Source organism: Dendrobates tinctorius, unplaced genomic scaffold, assembly GCF_039654945.1.
Source record: "Dendrobates tinctorius isolate UK_male_01 unplaced genomic scaffold, ASM3965494v1 ptg000162l, whole genome shotgun sequence".
Lineage (NCBI taxonomy): Eukaryota > Metazoa > Chordata > Amphibia > Anura > Dendrobatidae > Dendrobates > Dendrobates tinctorius.
Genome location: NW_027361829.1, coordinates 70,716,175 through 70,737,446, shown reverse-complemented (window position 1 = coordinate 70,737,446; position 21,272 = coordinate 70,716,175). Strand labels below are relative to the sequence as shown.

The 21,272-nt window shown below is 41.3% G+C and overlaps 1 protein-coding gene across 3 annotated transcripts in view; it reads left to right on the top strand.

Annotated features, from left to right (window-relative positions):
- The window catches only part of ULK4 (unc-51 like kinase 4), a 1,062,038-nt gene that overhangs the window by 350,926 nt on the left and 689,840 nt on the right, over positions 1-21,272 (top strand). For all 3 annotated transcript variants that reach the window (XM_073550092.1, XM_073550091.1, XM_073550093.1), the window contains exon 21: positions 15,396-15,578. In XM_073550092.1, coding sequence (XP_073406193.1) covers positions 15,396-15,578 — 183 coding nt within the window. The remainder of the gene's footprint in view (positions 1-15,395; positions 15,579-21,272) is intronic.

Here is a 21,272-nt window from a genome sequence, read left to right as displayed (position 1 = left end):
TTTAGTGTACATGATGTACAGGGGTTATGGAGTCAGTTGAAAAGGTTTGAATGCTTCCTAGCAATTCACAGCAGTAAAGACATAACTGGATACAGGATGGTACAGATGCCGAGGATATTACGCCTTGTCCATGAAAATCATGCATCATCCTTATTCATTGGAATGGGACCTAGGAGTGATGCTCGCTGGGTTTGGTTTTGTTACAATCTATTCCACACAGTGTGATTTCTGTTGCAACATGCCCAAAGTTAGATCGGGCCAGAGAACAACGCCTAATGGTACGCTCACACTAGCGTAAAACGCGAACTGGTGCTATCCTATATCTTACCAGATAGCACTCGGACCAATGTTCTACAATGGGGCAGTACAGATTTGCTTTTTTTTTTCTACAGATCAAATCAGTCTGTGGAAACAAAATCACATCATGCTGCGAGTGGCTCCTCAATACAGATCAGGCTCACGCACTTAAGTTTATGGGTGCTGTGAGGTAGCGCTGTCATCTCAGTGGGGATCACTCGCTTGGCAGCGAACAAAACACATCCGGCAGCAGGTTTTCCTTAAAAACATAGCAGTCCATGCGGTTTATTCACCCTCATAAACCACAGCAGCAATGTACAACAGCTTCATATCACCAGCATAGCGTCCATTAAACAGGCTGTTCAGCCCCAGTGTTAGCTTACCCGTCAGGGTTCCTTATGCGGCTTATCAGGACGTTTTATGTTAGTTCCCTCCAGGGAGCTCTCAGGCACACATCGCCCTGGCACACGCCCAGCCGCTCCACAGGCTGTTAGTGAGGAGATCCTTCTCCTCACGGGACCTTCCAAACTGGACCAACCTGGTCCCAGCATTCACTCCTTGTGACCTATCCTGGCTACGTTATATGGTCCGTAGCCACACCCACTGGGTCACATGGCTGACCTCATCACAGGTCCTTCACCTACTCACATAGCCTTTTACTATAGGTGTTATCAGACACACCCCTGGGTGGGTTTGTGGGCAGGTAGAACCCACCCATCTCTCCAGCTGCCTGAAGGCTTCTCCCTAACACATAGGCACGACAGATCAGCTCTGCTGATCAGCACATAACCAAGCCTTCATCTCAAAGCCACCCACTTTGAGACACACCACGGCCACTCCGTATTCTGCCACTCATCCTCTCTCTTGGGACATCCACACAGCGCCCCCTAGTGGACACAGTGGTCATTACACCACAGTGCATGTATAACATCGGTCTGCAATCGGATGTCATCCTCGTGCAGTCCGATTTACACGGACATAGAAATTAAGTCTCCGTCTTCTCCGCACCTGTGATAAGATTCTGTCATGCGAGAGAATCGGATCACAGTAAGATGACACACAGCTCAAATTCTGTCAGAGTTTGAGCCATGTGTCATTACCATAATTGATCCAGTTCGATCGGAAGAGAGAATGATCGCTCATGTGACCGTAGGCCTAAAGGACATGTCTGTAATGCCGATATGTTTAGCATCTATATATATGACATATGCTTTTTTATGATAAAATGTGTTGTCTAGGAATAACAAAAAAAGATAAAATTTTCAAAGAACTCCTAAATGTTCTCACTGTTTCCTTAATGATGCTGTTTGAGTCCCTTACCACGTGTGTACCTGCATAATGAAGTAACCAAAGCTTCAGTTCATTACCTTGACATGTCAAACTAGGGAAGGACAGAAGGGAGCCCCTGTACCAGCAGGGCTGTGGAGTCGGTGTCTGTTTTGGTGGAGTCAGTATACAATGGACCGACTCCTAAAATTTATAATAAGTTGGGTACAGTAGTTCAGTGCAGGATGTGCTGTAAATGTTTTCATAAGAATTTGGGAAAGTTATTAAATGTACTATAAGTTTCTGTCATGTTCCTGATTTAAGGATCTGTGCTTTTAGGTGAGATGAATTTGTGCTGCACTTTATGTACATGCTCAGTGCTGTGGAGATGAATCTGTGCTGCACTTTATGTACATGCTCAGTAGTGAGGCAGTGCTGTGGAGATGAATCTGTGCTGCCCTTTATGTACAGGCTCAGTAGTGAGGCAGTGCTGTGGAGATGAATTTGTGCTGCACATTATGTCCATGCTCAGTAGTGAGGCAGTGCTGTGGAGATGAATCTGTGCTGCACTTTATGTACATGCTCAGTAGTGAGGCAGGGCTGTGGAGATGAATCTGTGCTGAACTTTATGTACATGCTCAGTAGTGAGGCAGGGCTGTGGAGATGAATCTGTGCTGCCCTTTATGTACAGGCTCAGTAGTGAGGCAGGGCTGTGGAGATGAATTTGTGCTGCACTTTATGTACATGCTCAGTAGTGAGGCAGTACTGTGGGGTCGGAGTCTAGGAAATTGAGGAGTCAGTGGTTTGGCTTCCCGACTCCACAGTCCTGTGTGCAAGAACAGTAAATGGGCCCTTTACAGTCCAATAATTCATCATAATGTACCTTTTTTATGTGCCTGTGACAGATTTTTCTTGCTGTTTTTGTAGTTGGACGTGGGCCCCCTTACCTCTTGGGCCATGAATGCGCAAGTTGCACCATCCCTGTGTCACATCATTAATGGCACATCATCATTTGCTCATCGAAGTTCACGTCACAATGCAAAATAAATCCTAGGCCACAAAGTTAAATCTCACCTACAGCCAAGTACCTCAAAACATATCTCATTAAATAAGCACTCCTCCCATCAAAAATGTTATCCTCTTAATATTTTGTAATCATGATATTATATTACACTTGCTCGTTTTGCCTTTCTATCCAGTTAATTCTTCTGTTTTCCATTAGTTCTACGAGATCCCATAGTTAAAAGCTGACTAGCTGAATCCTTCTAAGCTCCATCTAGAAACAGGAGTTACATTTTCTCTGCAAGAGTTACTGCAAAAGTCCCTGTGTCATATAGTGACTAGGGACTGTGGGTGCCTATTTGATCCCTCAAACTAGGAGGTGCCCTCTTCTATCCCTGTCCCTCGGATTACTCCGGAAGCTGTAGTTGATGGAGTTGCGTACCTTGCTGTGCTCCTTTATGATACCTAATCTGTTCCCTCCCCCACTTAGGGAGGGGTGAGGCTGAAATGTATAGGATTACACTAACCAGAAAGACAAGGGAAAACAGACAGGGATAAAAGAAAATTATAATAATACAAATATACTCAGAAAACAACAGAGTTGAACACAGAGGAGGGATAGGTAGTAGAAACTAAATAGGATACGATGAGGATAAACATTTGAACCGACTCCATGCAGAAATCTCCTTAACAGCTCTTCAACTACCTGCTCCAAACACTGAATTTTTCCTCCAACATCTAACCGGAAAGTAATAACGATTGCTGGCAATTCACACATGCCAGTGGCAAGCATACATACCACAGGGAAGTGGCTAACACAGAACAGCTGAGGCCTTTCAGGATGGAGAGCTGCAGGAGATCAACTGAACTGATTAACCTTTGCTATAACAGAGCAAGGAAAACCTGCATTGTTTAATAATATGTTGACGCAGTTCTAATAAGTTAGTATTAGTGGAGATTGATATACAGTCACATGTTAAAGTTTGGGCACCCCTATTAATGTTAACCTTTTTTCTTTATAACAATTTTGGTTTTTGCAACAGCTATTTCAGTTTCATATATCTAATAACTGATGGACTCAGTTATATTTCTGGATTCAAATGAGGTTTATTGTACTAACAGAAAATGTGCAAGCTGCATTTAAACTAAATTTGACCAGTGCAAAAGTATGGGCACCTCAACATAAAAGTGACATTAATATTTCGTAGATCCTCCTTTTGCAAAAATAACAGCCTCTAGTCGCTTCCTGTAGCTATTAATGAGTTCCTGGATGAAGGTATTTGTGACTATTCCTGTTTACAAAACAATTCCAGTTCAGTTAAGTTTGATGGTTGCCGAGCATGGACAGCCCGCTTCAAATCATCCCACAGATGTTCAATGATATTCAGGTCTGGGGACTGGGATGGCCATTCCAGAACATTGTAATTGTTCCTCTGCATGAATGCCTGAGTAGATTTGGAGCGGTGTTTTGGATCATTGTCTTGCTGAAATATCCATCCCCTACGTAACTTCAACTTCGTCACTGATCATTGCACATTATTGTCAAGAATCTGCTGATACTGAGTTGAATCCATGCGGCCCTCAACTTTAACAAGATTCCCGGTGCCGGCATTGGCCACACAGCCCCAAAGCATGATGGAACCTCCACCAAATTTTACTGTGGTTAGCAAGTGTTTTTCTTGGAATGTTGTGTTTTTTAGCCTCCATGCATAACGCCTTTTTGTATGACCAAACAACTCAATCTTTGTTTCATCAGTCCACAGGACCTTCTTCCAAATTGTAACTGGCTTGTCCAAATATGCTTTTGCATACCTCAGGCGACTCTGTGGCGTGCTTGCAGAAACAGCTTCTTTCGCATCACTCTCCCATACAGCTTCTCCTTGTGCAAAGTGCGCTGTATTGTTGACCGATGCACAGTGACACCATCTGCAGCAAGATGATGCTGCAGGTCTTTGGAGGTGGTATGTGGATTGTCCTTGACTGTTCTCACCATTCTTCTTCTCTGCCTTTCTGATATTTTTCTTGGCCTGCCACTTCTGGGCTTAACAAGAACTGTACCTGTGTTCTTCCATTTCCTTACAATGTTCCTCACAGTGGAAACTGACAGGTTAAATCTCTGAGACAACGTTTTGTATCCTTCCCCTGAAAAGCTATGTTGAATAATCTTTGTTTTCAGATCATTTGAGAGTTGTTTTGAGGAGCCCATGATGCCACTCTTCATAGGAGAATCAAATAGGAGAACTACTTGCAAGTGGCCACCTTAAATACCTTTTCTCATGATTTGATACACCTGGCTATGAAGTTCAAAGCTCAGTGAGGAAACAAAACCAATTTAGTGCTTCAGGAAGTCGGTAAAAAGTAGTTAGGAGTGTTCAAATCAAGAAAATGATAAGGGTGCCAATACTTTTGCACCGGTCAAATTTTGTTTAAATGCAGATTGCACATTTTCTGTTAGTACAATAAACCTCATTTGAATCCAGAAATATAACTGAGTCCATCAGTTATTAGATATATGAAACTGAAATAGCTGTTGCGAAAACCAAAATTGTTATAAAGAAAAAAGGTTAACATTAATAGGGGTGCCCAAACTTTAACATATGACTGTAAGTGAAGATTACCTTCGTTCAGATAAATGAAGTGTCAGCTCAATCCCAAGAAAGCGTTTGCTAGGATAATGGTGGAAATTCTTCTCAAGTTCCTCACTGAGCAAGGCACGCGCACACTGCAGGTCCTTAACGCGAGTTACCCTTACTCGCACACCGATCATCATAGGAGCATCAGGAGTGTCTGCCACCGGCCGGGACAGCACTCCAGAAGAAATTGTACCCCCATGCTGCATCAGTGAGGAACTTGAGAAGAATTTCCACCATTGTCCTAGTAAACATTTTCTTGGGATTGATATGACACTTCATTCATCTGAACGGAGGTAACCTTTACTTATATCAATCTCCACTTATACTAACCTCATACCCGTTATATATACATAGCCAAAGTATTATATATATATATATATATATATATATAAATAACACATGTTGATATAATGTATGGACCTAGCAGGACATAAGGACATAGACCATATAACGCTCTCTAACATTGCCCCTTTTTTTTAGGATAATTTAATGCGCAAATACATATAATTCTGTAGTTTATTATCTCTATTTGAACAACAGGTTGGTTTTGTTCGAATATTTGCAGCAGGTATTCTTAGACACACGCTAGCGCCTCTGTATTTATTTCCCAGTTCTCATAAGTGCAGGAGTTTGTTTGACCAGACTCTGCGATCTTCTAGCCCCTCTCGGTCGCAGTATCTTTGTGATACCCTGGCAGGAGGGAAGAGCGGAACAGCAGGATCAGGTGTTGAAGAGGGGAATGATTTTTGCAGAGACAGAGACTTCCTGTTTTTACATAGAGCAGAGAAAAGAGAAGAATTAGCAGGGTAGAAAGGCAAAGTGAGCAGTTGTAAGTACACAGTGCCATATAATATGATGGCTGCAATATATCAAGAGGATGTTCTTTGGGAGGAGTGCTTCTCTAACAATGTAATGGCTCATGATTGGTGCAGGAGGCTGGATACACTTGCACTTTGGCATCTGGATGTCAAAAGTACAGCATTTACATGTATCCACCGCTGCACTGATTTTTTTATTCACATGCATCTAAATAAATAATAATGACACCCAAGTGCAGAAAGTCTGACAGTGTAGCCATTTTTAGTACTGATGTAATTAAATATAGGAATTGTAAAGTGACAGCTTCTTAATGTTTCTTAATGTATCAGAATTGTAGATAATGGCTTCATAATTTCTCTATTCATAGAATACTTTTTACCCATGAAAATATTGAAAGACTTTGCAGGAAAACTCTAAAAAGCCACAGTAATTACCTTTTTACAATGGCATTAAAAATACTGAAGAAACATTAATGCATAGAATAATGGCAGTGTCATTTTCAGAGTCAGCTGCATGGAAAATCTTTGAATTCGATGATTGTGAAATCAAACAATTAATTTTGCAAAAAGGATAAAATAATTAAAACTTGAAGCCCATGTTTCTAATTAATATATTAAAGGGATTTTCCAGTTACTACCACATAACATTTTTAAGCAGGATAGGCAATCACTACTAGCTCATTGGAGGTCTGACTGCGGAGACCCACAATGGTTGTCTTATTGAGAGACTTGTGACCCCACCGTTTGAATATAGCTCTGATTCTGCATGACCTCTGCCAATCTATTCAATTTTTATGTGACCGTTACAGATAACTCGTGACTGTCCTGTGCTATTTCCAGAAAGCTAATAGCAATTTAATGGAATGGCGATGCACATTTGTGAATTCTCACTCCATTGGAACTAGAAACACAAATCCCCTATTTGGAAACTGCTGGGAATCTTCCCTGTTGACTATTGTTATATCTACAGTAAGTGTAGGGATTCATTCACTCAGGTAGGCAGGGATTCATTCACTCAGGTAGGCATTAGGTAGTGTTTACACATGCAATGCGATTTGGTTGAAAGAGGTGCAGATTTATTGCTTTCATAAAACTCCAAGGCTTTCAAAACTAACTTAACTTAGCTGCGCACATATGTAAGTGTCGACTCTCCTGAGCAGATTGCAGTCTTTTCTTCCAGTGTAAGCCTTATACACAGAAGAGGTATGGTCCTACAAGTCTCGGTATCCCTTTCAGCCCTAGCTCCTGCAGGTTCCAGCATCACACAGAAGTATTCGTCAGACACAAGACACACTGAGCAAGCTGTTACTTTCCAATTCCAACACACAGACTGCTCAGCTTTCCTAGCTGACCCATGCAATCTCCATTCAGAGAGAGACTCTGGCGTGTGTCTCTCCTAGCTACAGCTCACATTTTGGCTGATCACTCACCAGCTTCAGCACACTCGACTCTGCTCCATCCAGCAGACTGACACAACTAGAGAACCCAGGCCCTAATTCTATTAAAAAGCTAGGTATGTTAATCTAATCAAATCCTGCAGAGCTAGGACTTAACCCTGTCCTACCTGGCTCTGCTATATATATCAAGAGTAATCTTTGTTTCTCATTTATAATAGGAGAATTGTTTCCAGCGTCAAAAGCAAAACAGAATAATCATAAATTAGGGATATTTTGTTGCTGGGTCTAGCCGCATCTCTTAGGCTTCATTCAGATGTCCATTGTTTTCCCATACAAGTGCTATCCATGGTTTTCATGGATAGCACTTGTACCTGTAATAGGCTTTGTGGCCATTCAAATGTCCTTGAGTTTTTGGGAATGTTAGTTATACACGTCTACACACTACAGTTGCCAGTAATGCACCAATGACTTTCTGAAGTTTTACATTACAATTATTTATATTTATGGGTTTGTTTTCTATTTGAATTGATCTCCACTATATTAGTAATGGTATATGTTCATATTTCACATAAAGTTCTGTGATGACAGGTACACTTTAAGTATATTCACTTAAAGTGAATCAAAATATATGACAGGTATTACACAGTGACAACAGTGAAATTAAGTGGTGCACTCTATCAGTCTGCAGACAGGCTACATTCCCATAAATTTAAAAGGTTATCATCTGACAAAAATGGGCCATAGACAGGGAAATGCTTTGAAATAACAAATTAACCGGGATTATACACCTTTGGGAACAGTTTTATTTATTTATTTTTTGATTGTATGTATTTTTGACTAAAAATAACATTTGCATCTGGGTTTCATTGAAGTTTTTGCATCTGTTGCCTTCTTTAGTTTCTGTATTTTAATGGTTATTGCTGGCTGCAGAATGGGTTAAATGAGAATCCGTCAGTGAGCTCAATCTGATGAGGTGACCAGATAGTATGTAACTATTTTATGTCTTTTTCTGAGCTCCCATCCTGCTGATTTTATGACCACAAGCCACATCAAAGATAAATGTGCAGGAAAACAAAGGCTATAAAAGCCAAAGGATGCAACATTTTATTGAAACCGAACGGCAATAAATATTTTTCACCCGAAACAGATGCATTTAAGATAAGAAAATTGGTTCCCAAAAGAGGCTACCCCCTACTTCATCGCCACTGCTCCCCATTACTAATCTCCAGTGGGGACCTCCTATTTTTAACACATGACAATTGTAGCATATCATTGGCATCAGTTGTCATTGATTAACAGCTTTGTCCCTCATTTTTCATCTTTTCACTATCATTAATAGCCATGTGACTCTGTCATTAGTTTTAACCACTGTTAAACAGCTGATAGCGTTAGATTGGTAAGAGATAGAGCTGTCCCTAGGTTGATGGTCATGTTACTGAGAAGAACAAGTTTTATTTCCCCTCGCACTGGGATCACCAGTGTCTCTTTTGGCAGTCCCTTTAGTGATGTGTCCCAGGCCCTGTGCACTGAATGGTCCCTAATCCCAATGAACAGGCTTTATGGCATTGTGAGAGTAGTCAGTAGCCAGTGCTGCAACTCTGTATGCAGTTTATGGGGCCTCCTGGAGTTGCTCCATATTGGCTACATACTGAGCTTGACTTTAGCCGACACAGTATGGCTCTGATGGGAGTTGTTTGCTGTAAAATCAAATTTCATTGTTTTTTTTTTTTTTTTGCTGTAAAAGCACATTCTAGGGTTGAACTTTTTTTTAATGTATAAAGAGACAGAAAACCTTCCATTATCTTGACCTGATTCTGTCTACGTACATGTTATATACCTGTAACTGACTTTAAACTGCACCTAGGATGAGGAAATTCTTCAATATTTTAATTTTCCATAATATTTTACCATATTCCCTGTTTAACATTCTTTCTTTAGTATTCAGACATACCTTTGGGGATGCATTTATGCAGGGGCATTTATACGCTTTGTATTCCAAGTGCATTTTCTTCAAAGTGCCTTGCAGTTAGACAGGGCAGGAAAAAGTTAAGACATGTAAAGAAACCTATTTCCAGAACATTTGGATTGCAACAAATATTCACCATAAGTATTTGTATAATTTATCTTCTGGCTGCTACATTCACTCATATGTACCGTCCTTGCACAAACTATTTTCACTTAATCCATATCAGCCCCTTTGTCCTCTCCTCTCTTATGTACAGCATTCATGCTATTTTTTCACAATCCTAAACTGCACAGATCCATTCAATCCCACCATACAGCACTAGAAGCGTTATAAAAAATCACTTAACCAGCTATTCAGTCTTTCTATCCTTCTCCTAGTCGCAGGCGATATCTCTCCCGAATCCGGCACTTAGTTGAACCTCTCACCTACTACACTCAGAAACCCCTCAAATCTCATTAATTTTCCCTGCATCCCTTCTGTCTCTTTTAACTGTGCCCTCTGGAATTCATGCTCAGCATGTAATAAACTCTCCTTCATCCATGACTTCTGTCTTTCTGATTCCCTTAACCTTCTGGCTCTTACTGAAACCTGGATTCAGCAGTCAGACACCACTGCCGCTGCTGCTCTCTCATATGACGGACTACATTTTTTTCATACCCCGAGATTGGACAACAGACCAGGTGGAGGTGTTGGTCTGCTCCTATCAACGAAATGTACATTTCAGGTTATCGCTTAAGCACCCTTGCTTATCTTCCCTTCTTTAAAGTCCACACTGTCAGAATCTGCATCCCCTTTGAGTGGCGATGGTTTATCGTCCTCCCGACACCTCCTGTCAGTTCCTTGATCGCTTTGCCACCTGGCTTCCACATTTTCTATCCTGTGACATTCTCACCTTCATCATGAGTGACATCCCCATTGGTTTTGCCATCTTCCCATCTGCTACTCACATTTTATCTCTAACCTCTTCCTTCGGCCTTTCACAGCTTACTAACTCTCCTACACATGAACGGAAATATGCTGGACCTGGATTTCACCCGCCTCTGCTCATTGCATGATTTTACCAATTCCCCTCTCCCGCTCTTTGACCACAACCTTCTTTCATTCTCTATCAAGAACTGTCAATCCCGCTCTGGACACCCCCACTTTCCGCACTTATTGGATTTTCTCCGAACATCTGTGGAGAAAATCCAATTTGGATCAAGATTTCATCTATTATAAGTTTATGCTTAAAACATACAACTCTGCTCTTCACCACTCCAAATATACCTATTTCAACACCCTCATTGCCTCACTATCCAAGAATCGGAAATGTGTTGTGAGTTCATTTTTCCCTTCACCATTGAGGTCTGATGAACTCCCTCCTCTAGTGAAGGAAGGTAGTGAGACTGATTACCAAACACCTGGGCAGCTAGATGATGACTGGGTGGCTGGAATTGAGCACTGGATATAAGGCTGCCGACGCCCTTCTTCCTGGCTGGTGATTTTCCTGCTGGATTCTTGGAGACCAGTCTGATTCCTGCATCTCAAAGCTAAGTTTTTCTGCTCTGCTTTGTACTCTTCAGTTTTGTTTTTGTTTTGCCTTGTTTTTTGGGAGTTCTGCCATCCCCGGCCGGGGGTGAGCTGAATTCCTTTTTTGTCTCTGATCTGTTGATATTTTGCTCTGTCTTCAGAATATACCTGAGTACTGATATAGTCTTTTGAAGCTTAGCGACTTCAGGGCCTGTTTTTCCTATCAGTCGGTTGGCTCATTTTGATAGGGTTTTTGCGGATGGCAGACAGCAGCTTTCCTATCCTGTCCTATGTAGTTAGCTTGGGCCCCATCATTTGCTCAACCCATCTTTCTATCTGTGTTAGTGTTTTCATCTTGCTTCACCGTCATTATATGTTGGGGGCTGCCTATTGCTTTGGGGTCTGCTCTGGGGCAGTTTAGTTTTTCCCCTTTCTGTCTTTAGGCTATATAGTTCTCCGGCTGTGATTGAGGGGTCTAGGGCACCGTAGGAACCCCCCCACGGCTACTGCTAGTTGTTGTGGATAGGTTCAGGGGTCTGCAATCCGATAGCTGCCAACCTCTCTGGTTTTTCTGGACTTAGCTGGTATTTTGTTTTTTCCTCCTTCGGTGACTCATCATAACAGAAATGTATCTGTGACATTTTTCATTCCCTCATAAATCCAAGTGTGCAGGCCCTGACCACCGATCTCTGCACTGACAATCTACTGATTATTTCAAAGAAAAAAATGACCATATCCAACTGGAAATTTTCTCCCGATCCCTTCATATCATGCACTGTCCTCCCTCCCCATTGCATCTAGCTCACACTCTGTCTTTGAACCAGTCACAGAAGAAGTGATCAGGCTACTTGCATCTTCTCGCCCTACTACTTGCACCAGTTACCCTATTCCCTCACATCTCCAGTTCATATCCCCAACTGTCACCATTCACCTTAAAAATAATATACAACCTCTCTCTTTCTTCCAGTATCTTTCCCTCCTCATTTAAACACGCCAACATACATCCATTACTTAAAAAAACAGCCCTCAGCCAAAACGTTTTTGCTAACCATAGACCTGTCTCTAGTTTTCCCTTAATTTCTAAACTCCTGGAATGCTTTTTCCAATCCCGTCTAATCCGCTATCTCTCAGATCACTCTCTTCTTGTCCCTCTACAATCCGGTTTCCGCTCTTTACACTCTACTGTTATTGCCCTCACGAAAGTGTCTGATAATCTAATAACAGCTAAACCTAATGGTCACTACTCCATGCTAATTCTCCTTGATCTCTATGCAGCTTTCGACATTGGATCACCAGCTCCTCCTCAACATGCTCCTCTCCTATCGGTCTCAAGGAGACCACTCTTTCCTGGTTCTTCTCCTATCTCTGACCGCTCCTTCACTGTATCTTTTGCTGGCTCCATCTTCTCCTCTTTTCCCCTTAATGCCGAGGTCTCTCAAAGATCAGTCCTAGGCCCCCTCTTGTTCTCCTTGTATACTGCCCCTATTGGACAAGCAATCAGTAGATTTGGTTTCAGCACCATCACTATGCCTACATTATTAAAAAACACTATTATTGGAATTAAAACTTCTTTTCCAAAAACATCCTTTCCAAAAATATATTTTTGTCTTGGTAAAAGATGTAACAACTCTCATCTTTTTCATTTAATATATATTTTACACTTCCTTGGTTATGATGCACATGGTTGTTGCTATACCGTGTTGTGGGGTATTCTGAATCATGTCATTTTGGATTTTTTGTCCCCAGCATTTAAACAGTTATTATGTATGTGGGGTTTTTTTTTGCAGACCTATGAACTATCATTTTGAGTGTCGTCTATTATGGCCTGCACTTTTGGAGTCTAACCACCCTTTAATGGTGACTTCAAACTATAAAAGGTTAATTAAGGTGGACTGTGCAAGGATAATGCATGCTGTAAGATAATGGGTTTCAACGGAGAGTTTTTTCTCTCAAGCTTTAGCGATCGCTATAGTAACAGGAGCGCTCCATAGACTGCCTGAATGTGACGTGGGTAAGAGAGCCCGCCCACCAGAAGCGCGTCACACGCCGGGGGCGTGGTGTTCAAGTAACGCGGCTTCCAGCAAAAGCTATTTGAACCACAAGAACGGGGGACCACGGTAAGGCAGCCAGATGTTTTGCTAATACTCCTCTGATGATTACACTGTAACGAAACGCGTCGGGAGACGCATCACTGAAGGCAGGTAGTATCGAGTACTGATATGCACGGGCTTATCATCACGATAATGAATACTGAAAGGATTAGATTCCTCCATATTGGGTGAGACCGGACAATATAGAAAGCCGCAACAGCATATATTAATACGGCATCGCTAACATTGATATCTTAATGGTCACTGGGAATGCTGACTGATTCAGTGAGGTAGCGTGGTTCCTACAGTGTGACTGTGATGTAAGGATCTCCCCTTTACTCCTGCCTTTCTCCATTAGCTGCATGTTTTATTAAATTACAGGCCTCATGTTACCAACTAAGTCTACTCTCTGTATAATTTAGCGCTCATATAGGAATTGTTTATTTATGCAAAAGGCACTTGTGTGGTAATGGCAATGTTGCTCTACTAAACACAAAAAAGAGCCTAAAATCTCCCAAAGAGGAGGATAAAAAATTTAATGATATGCACAAGAGCACTTTTTGGAGACTTTTTGGTAAAGATAACTACATGCATTATTTGTGGTTGTTATTAGTTTTGGTGACTGCAATAATTGGCCACAGTGAGATTTTGTTGTATCTAAGTAACTGTGGCTTCCTCTGACAACCACTAAAAAGCATGGACTATCATTGTTCAAGAGACCATATACTCATTTTAAGGCAGGAAGAACCTGCAAGTATTTTTTATTTGTATGTCTCTACGTCTTTGTTGTTTTTTGAGTTTTTTCACACGGGTGATGTTTGTCATTTTTATCATTTTTGATTAAAAGTTAAATTTTATCCATTGCTATTTTGAATCATACTTTTGGATACAATCCCACTACTTTATTATTATTAAAAAACACCAGTGATTGTCTTATCGCTGTCTCTAACATCATATCCTCCCTTTATCTGAAACTGAACCTGTCAGAAACTGAACTTCTTGTGTTTTCTCCCTCCACTAACCAACCTGTGCCCAGCATTGCCTTTTCTGTGTGTGGTTCTGACATTATTCCCCAGCAACATTCCCGCTGTTTTGGGGTCGGACATAATTCAGATCTTTAATTCACTCCCTACATCCGATCACTCGCTCGCTCTTGTTAACTACACCTCAAAAACATTTCTAGAATTTGACTTTTTCTTACTTTCGACACTGCAAAAATTCTTACTGTAGCTCTTATTCATTTTTGTCTGGACTATTTTAACACTCTACTAATTGGTCTCCCTCTTACTAAACTATGCCCTCTCCTATCTGTCCTGAAAGCAGCAGCCAGGATCATTTTCGTCACCAACAGTTACACAGATGCATCCACCTTGTGCCAGTCATTGCACTGGTTACCCGTCCACTCCAGAGTTCAATATAAATTTATCACTGTCACCCACAAAGCACTTCACAGTTTAGTACCAACCTATGTCTCCTCCCTCATCTTAGTCTACCACCCTTCTCGTGCCCTCAGTTCTGCTAATGACTTAAGATAAACATCCTCAATAATCCAAACCTCCCACTTGTCTCCAAGACTTCTTGTGTGCTGCGCCTATTCTTTGGAATGCACTATCCAGGACAATTTTATTAATCTCCAATACCCACAGTTTTACGTGTGCCATAAAAATGTATTTCTTCAGACTGGCCTAGCGTCTTAACATGTTATATATTTATTTAACTATCCCTGTTTTGCCCATATAAAATTTCATTCAAAACAAGGACCCTTGTATCATCTTTTCTCACAGCCTTTATGCTTTTAATAGCCCTCTGTATCTGTACTTTTAGACTTACTAATTGGTTACCGGTTCATGCAGCATTACATGAGCACCCTATTTATTATATTGATGACTGAATTGCACAATACAAGCAATTGTCACCATTCACTTTTCATGTCTCTCCTATTTCCTGACAGATTGTAAGCTTTTGAGCGCGGCCCTCACACCTTTTTGTATCTGTTGTTTTTTGTGATTATTGTTATGCTGTAATGTCTATTGTCTGTACAAGTCTCCTATAAAATGTATAGTGCTGCTGAATATGTTTGCGCTATAGAAATAAAATAATTATTATTATTACTATTGTGCATAATCATCTTGCGTTGTGGCTTGTGTTGTCTGTACGGGGCAAATATAAGATTTTCCTTATTTCCTTTTTTCATGGTTAAATTAATGGAAATACATAAATGTACATTTATTTCTGTTGTAATAAAGAAAATAATAGCTGTTGTAAATGATTAAACACCTTTTATAAAGCTGAAAAATGCATCGGCAAGGCTTGGTTTTATTAATGAGAACATGAGAAAACAGCCTTGAAGCATGACATAAGTGATGGGAGACAGTTTTAGAGAGCGGGCTAACTGAACAATTTATGGTCTGTTTTAGGCTTTATGCAGGATCACTCATCACGCTCCCTCAGCCTTCCAGAGTGTCATTGAGAAAGTGGGACTTGTGTCGGTGATAAGCACATTAGTGACAGGAATAGCCAAAGTGCAACAGTACATGCTGACCATGTTTGCTACAATGTTGTCAGCTGGAATACATCTCCAAAGGCTCACACAAGAAAAGGTAAGAAACACTTTATAATGTCTGCTGACAGTTTCTCTAAATTTAACTTGGCACAGGACATTGTGTGAATGTTAAAGTAGATGCTGCAGCTAATGCTTCTGCTCCTTTAGAGAAATCTAACTTGTGACATGCATTTTAAAGCATTATACTGTATAAAAGGAAAAATCATGTGAGTTTGTATGCATATATATACAGTGTGCAGGGCTGCCACTAGGAATTTTGGGGCCCCAAACTGGCAACATTTTCAGGGCCCCCTTGAGACTCTGCCCAGGCTCCACCCCAGCCCCGCCTCCACCCCTCGAACTGTCCACAGTCCCACCGCTCTCTTGAAAACACTCCACTTCTAACCAATCACACATTAACAGTTTCCATCACCAGATCACACACACATAGTCGGCAGCTTTTGTTTTGGCCAAAAGATTTTTTAAGCCGCCACCACCACGACAAGGTAGACTCTTTTAGCCGGGCCCCACTCTATTCTAACCTATTAACCATTTGTTAAAATATGTAATACAATTTAGGTATATTTTTTAGTTTTCAATTTTTAAAATGACCATTAATAGTAACATAGTAACATAGTTATTAAGGTTGAAGGGAGACTTTAAGTCCATCTAGTTCAACCCATATCCTATCCTAACCTGCCCTAACATGTTGATCCAGAGGAAGGTTTTTTACCCCATGTGGCAAACAGTAAGCTTCACATTGGGGAAAAAAATTCCTTCCCGACTCCACATACGGCAATTAGACTAGCTCCCTGGATCAACGCAATATTAAGGAAACTAGTGTATATACCCTGTAAAATTATACTTTTAATATCACATACAAGGGACAAATACCGCTGCACCATGTCCAGACCACATATTACCACCACAGTGACCGAATAATATCACATACAAGGAACAAATACCACCGCACCCTGTCCAGACCACATATTACCACCACTTAGTGACCTATAATACCACATACAAGGAACAAATACAGCCACACCATGTCCAGGCCACATATTACCACCACAGTGACCGAATAATATCACATACAAGGAACAAATACCACCGCACCCTGTCCAGACCACATATTACCACCACTTAGTGACCTATAATACCACATACAAGGAACAAATACAGCCACACCATGTCCAGACCACATATTACCACCACAGTGACCGAATAATATCACATACAAGGGACAAATACCACTGCACCATGTCCAGACCACATATTACCACTACATGGTGACCAATAATACCACAGACAAAAAGCAAATACCACCACACCAAGACCAGACCACATATTACCACCACATGGTGACCAAGTAATGGCACATACAAGGAAAAATATCGCCACACAATGGCCAGACAACATATTACCACCACATAGTGTCTGAATACTACAATACTGATCAGTAATAAAAAACCACAATACTAATATAACCATAAGGGCTCATACTCACTTGCGAGAGACTCAGACAATTCTCGTGTGAGTCTCTCGCATGAAAACCTGGCACTGTCGCCGGCACTGTGACAGGAGCGTGCGGCTACATGCATTTCTATGCAGCCGCACACTACGGTCCGAGTGCCAGTGGCAGTGCCAGGTTTTCATGCAAGAGATTCGCATGAGAATCGTGTGAGTCTCTCGCAAGTGAGTATGAGCCCTTATGGTTATATCAGTATTGTGGTTTTTTATTACTGATCAGTATTGTAGTATTCAGACACTATGTTGTTGTGAGTTCATTTTCCCCTTCACCATTGAGGTCTGATGAACTCCCTCTTCTGGTGAAGGAAGGTAGTGAGGCTGATTACAAAGCACCTGAGCAGAATGATGATGACTGGGTGACTGGAATTGCTGACTGGATATAAGGCAGCCGACACCCTTCTGCCTTGCGGGTGATTTCTCTGAGGGATTCTAGGAGACCAGTCTGATTCCTGCTCCTCAAAAGCTAAGTTTTCTGCTCTGTTTTTTGCATTTGTGTTTTGGTTTTGTTTTGCCTTGTTTTTCTGGATTTCTGCCTTCCCCTGCTGGGTGAGCTGAATTCCTTTTTGCTCTGTCTTCAGAAAATACCTGAGTACTGATATAGTCTTTTTGAAACCTAGCGTCTTCAGGGCTTTTTTCCCTATCAGTCTGTTGGCTCTTGTTTTTGAGAGGGTTTTGGCGGATTGCAGACAGCAGCTTTTCTATTCTGTCCTATTTAGTTAGCTTGGGCCCCATCATTTGCTCAGCCTATCTTTCTATCTGTGTGAGTGTTTTTTCATCTTGCTTCACCGTCATTATATGTTGGGGGCTGCCTATTGCTTTGGGGTCTGCTCTGGGGCAGTTTAGATTTCCCTTTCTGTCTTTAGGCTATGTAGTTCTCCGGCTGTGATCGAGGGATCTAGGGCACCGTAGGGACCCCCCGCGGCTTTGTGGTGGTAATATGTTGTCTGGCCATGGTGTGGCGATATTTTTCCTTGTACTAAACTCAATCCCTCACAGAAGCGTAATATCAAAGGATAGGGGTTTCAAATGAGTCATTCACCAGAATCATGCATTCTACGTCATTCACACAGCAGCAAGTATAGTCTATACTAGCGCATGGCGGAACAGCCATGCGCGCCTTTTATAGCAGCCGGGACCTTCCGGAAGCTTCCAGATCTCCGAGATGGACCAATGAGATCTGGAGCGGGACCTGAGCACATGACTCCCGATCTCCAATGGGAGATCGTCTCATGAGCATGCTCAGAAGGTGGATGGAAGGACTTGGCCTCAGGAGAGATTTGCTGCAAGGCAATCTCCTCTGCAATCTCTTCCGCAGTGGATAAAGAGCAGGAGACGGCAGAATGTGGGGGTCTGGATTCCTGCATAGCGACCGCAGAAACCAGATTCTATATATATATATATATATATATATATATATATATATATATATATATATATATAAAGGAAAAAATTAGGCAGCACTCAATTTAAATGTGAAAACAGTAAACTGATCCTTTTGTAGTGTTGCCCTTTTCTCTTGATTTTTATATATATATATATATATATATATATATATATGTATGTATATATATATATATATTATACAGGGGTTGGACAAAATAATGGAAACACCTAACGTTTTGGCATCATACTCTTCGAACATGTTCTAAACATGCAAACCGTGACAAATGGTAATGTTTTATAGTTGATTATTTGTGTATATGTGATATGTGTATGTAAATTAACTGTTTGTTTTTCAGAATTGTAAGAACATTGATGAAAACCTGATACCAATGGCAGACCTCTTGGATTTTCAAAGAGGCCAAATTGTTGGTGCTTGTATGGCAGGCGCTAGTGTAACAAAGTGCCCGAATGCTTGACGTGTCAAGAGGTACTGTCTCCAAAGTAATGACTGTGTTTGAAAGAGAAGAAAAACGTCCGCAGCAAAGCATAGGTCCGGCCAAAAGTCGAAGTTGACCGAGAGAGACCGTCGGACTCTAAAGCGAATTGTGAGAGAGGATCGCAAGACCACGGCTCCGAAAATCACTGCAAAGCTCAATGAACACCTACAGAACCCAGTTTCCACAAAAACTGTTCGTCGGGAGCTGCACAAATCTGGATTCCACGGAAGAGCTGCAATTCGAAAACTGCTGCTCTCAATGACAAATGTTTCCAAGCATTTAGAGTGGTGTAGAAACCTCCAGAATTGGTCCCTCGAGCAGTGGAATCATGTGATATTCTCAGACGGATCATCGTTTACCCTATTTCCGACCTCCGGCCGAGTGTACGTTTGGAGACAGCCGAAAGAAGCATTCCATCCAGGCTGCCGTCCCCCAACCGTAAAACATGGCTGAGGTTCTGTGATGATCTGGGGTGCTTTTTCGTGGAGATTCACCGGGCCAATGATATCCCTTCATGGAAGAATTAACAGCCGAGATTATTTAGACATTTTGGGCGACCAAGTGCATCCTATGGTTCAAGCACTTTTCCCTGAGGGGAACGCCATCTTTTAGGATGATAATGTACCAATTCATACAGCTAGAATCGTTGAAGCATGGCACGAAGAACATTGTAATGAAGTTGAGCATCTCATCTGGCCTCCACAATCCCCAGACCTCAACATTATTGATCATTTATGGCCGATTTTAGAGATTTGGGTTAGACATTGATTTCCACCGCCATCGTCGCTCAAAAAACTGGAGGGTGTTTTAACTGAAGAATGGGCTACAATTCCTTTGGAAACAATTCACACCTTGTATGAATCCATACCTCGGAGAATTGAGGCTGTAATCGCCGCAAAAGGTGGACCTACACCATGTTAAACTAACTTTTGTTGATGTTTCCAGGTGTTTACATTATTTTGTACAACCCCTGTGTGTATATATATATATATATATTAGTCAAAAGAGTGCTCCTTCAGCTGCCATGAAACATTTCCTGTTCTTTTCAAATAACAATTTATTGTGAATCTGAAATCCAGGATGATGCAAAGAATTGAAATGATTTATTTATTTATTTCAATTAAATTTTCTAAGATTTGAAACACATTGGTATTTTTTTCAAAACCCAAGAACGCCCTCTCCATTTAAATAAAATGAGCATATATCATACAGGAAGTAAATACATTAACAGTAATAGTACATGTTAACGTTGTTTTGATCAAAACAGCACAAAATCCATCAACCCATCAATGTCAAGGTCTACCCATCGGGATAGTCCTAACCTGTCTCTAATATTAAGACAATACCGTGTGTCAAGCAGCATCAGTGTGAATAAGGGCAAAGCAGGACAGGGCCAGACTGAGACATCAGTCCATGGAAAGCTATACATATGAAATTTTTATCTCTTGTATTTTGAACAAACAGCAGGCGTGGCCCCTCTTTCTGCTGCTATATGTGCAGAGTGTAAGAGCACGTTCACGCTGTAGCCATTTCATAGACTTCCCCTCTTTTCATGGCTCTGTTGCATAGATGTGACTGCATCCTCTGAACTCTTAGGCTGGGTTCCCATTGCATTGGTGCCATGTGTTTAACGCATGCGTTACTAAGCGGCACTAACGCTATGTAACAGATGCGTTAACGCACCCATTGCCCGCCATTATAGTAACGCATTCTAATGCATTTCAAATTTGGCATGCGTTCGTGATGATGCGTTACTTTGTGATGCACCCTCGCACGCGGTCTACTGCGTTTTCGAGTGCGTTGGGTCTAACGCACAGCGAGTGGACGCATTTGCTGTGAATATACCTGCATTGCTAACGCTTGGTAGCTAAATGCTACCATGCGTTAGCGCTATGGGTAAAAATATGCCTAAAATGACCTCATGTTAGCGCATCCGTTTAACGGATCCATTAAATGGATGCCACTAACACATTGGGAACCTAGCCTTAAATTTTTGTTCTTGATTGCTACATGATAAGGTGCTACACTGCTTAGCACTGTTGCACTGCAGCACTAGGGTTCTGAGATCAAATCCCACCAAAGACAACAGGAGTTTGTATTCTCCCCATGATTGTATGGTTTTACTTTGTGCAAATTGATCTCCTTCAACACTACAGATTTTTATTTGACAGGGAATTTAGATTGTCCCAGTGAGAACAGTGATGATAATGATGTCTGTAAAGCATTCACAATATGTTGGTGCTATATAAGCAAAGATGAAAATAAATCCATATCCTTCCTGGCTAAACCACTTAAATAATGTATATGGCTGCATAGGAATACATGACACATTTACATATTTA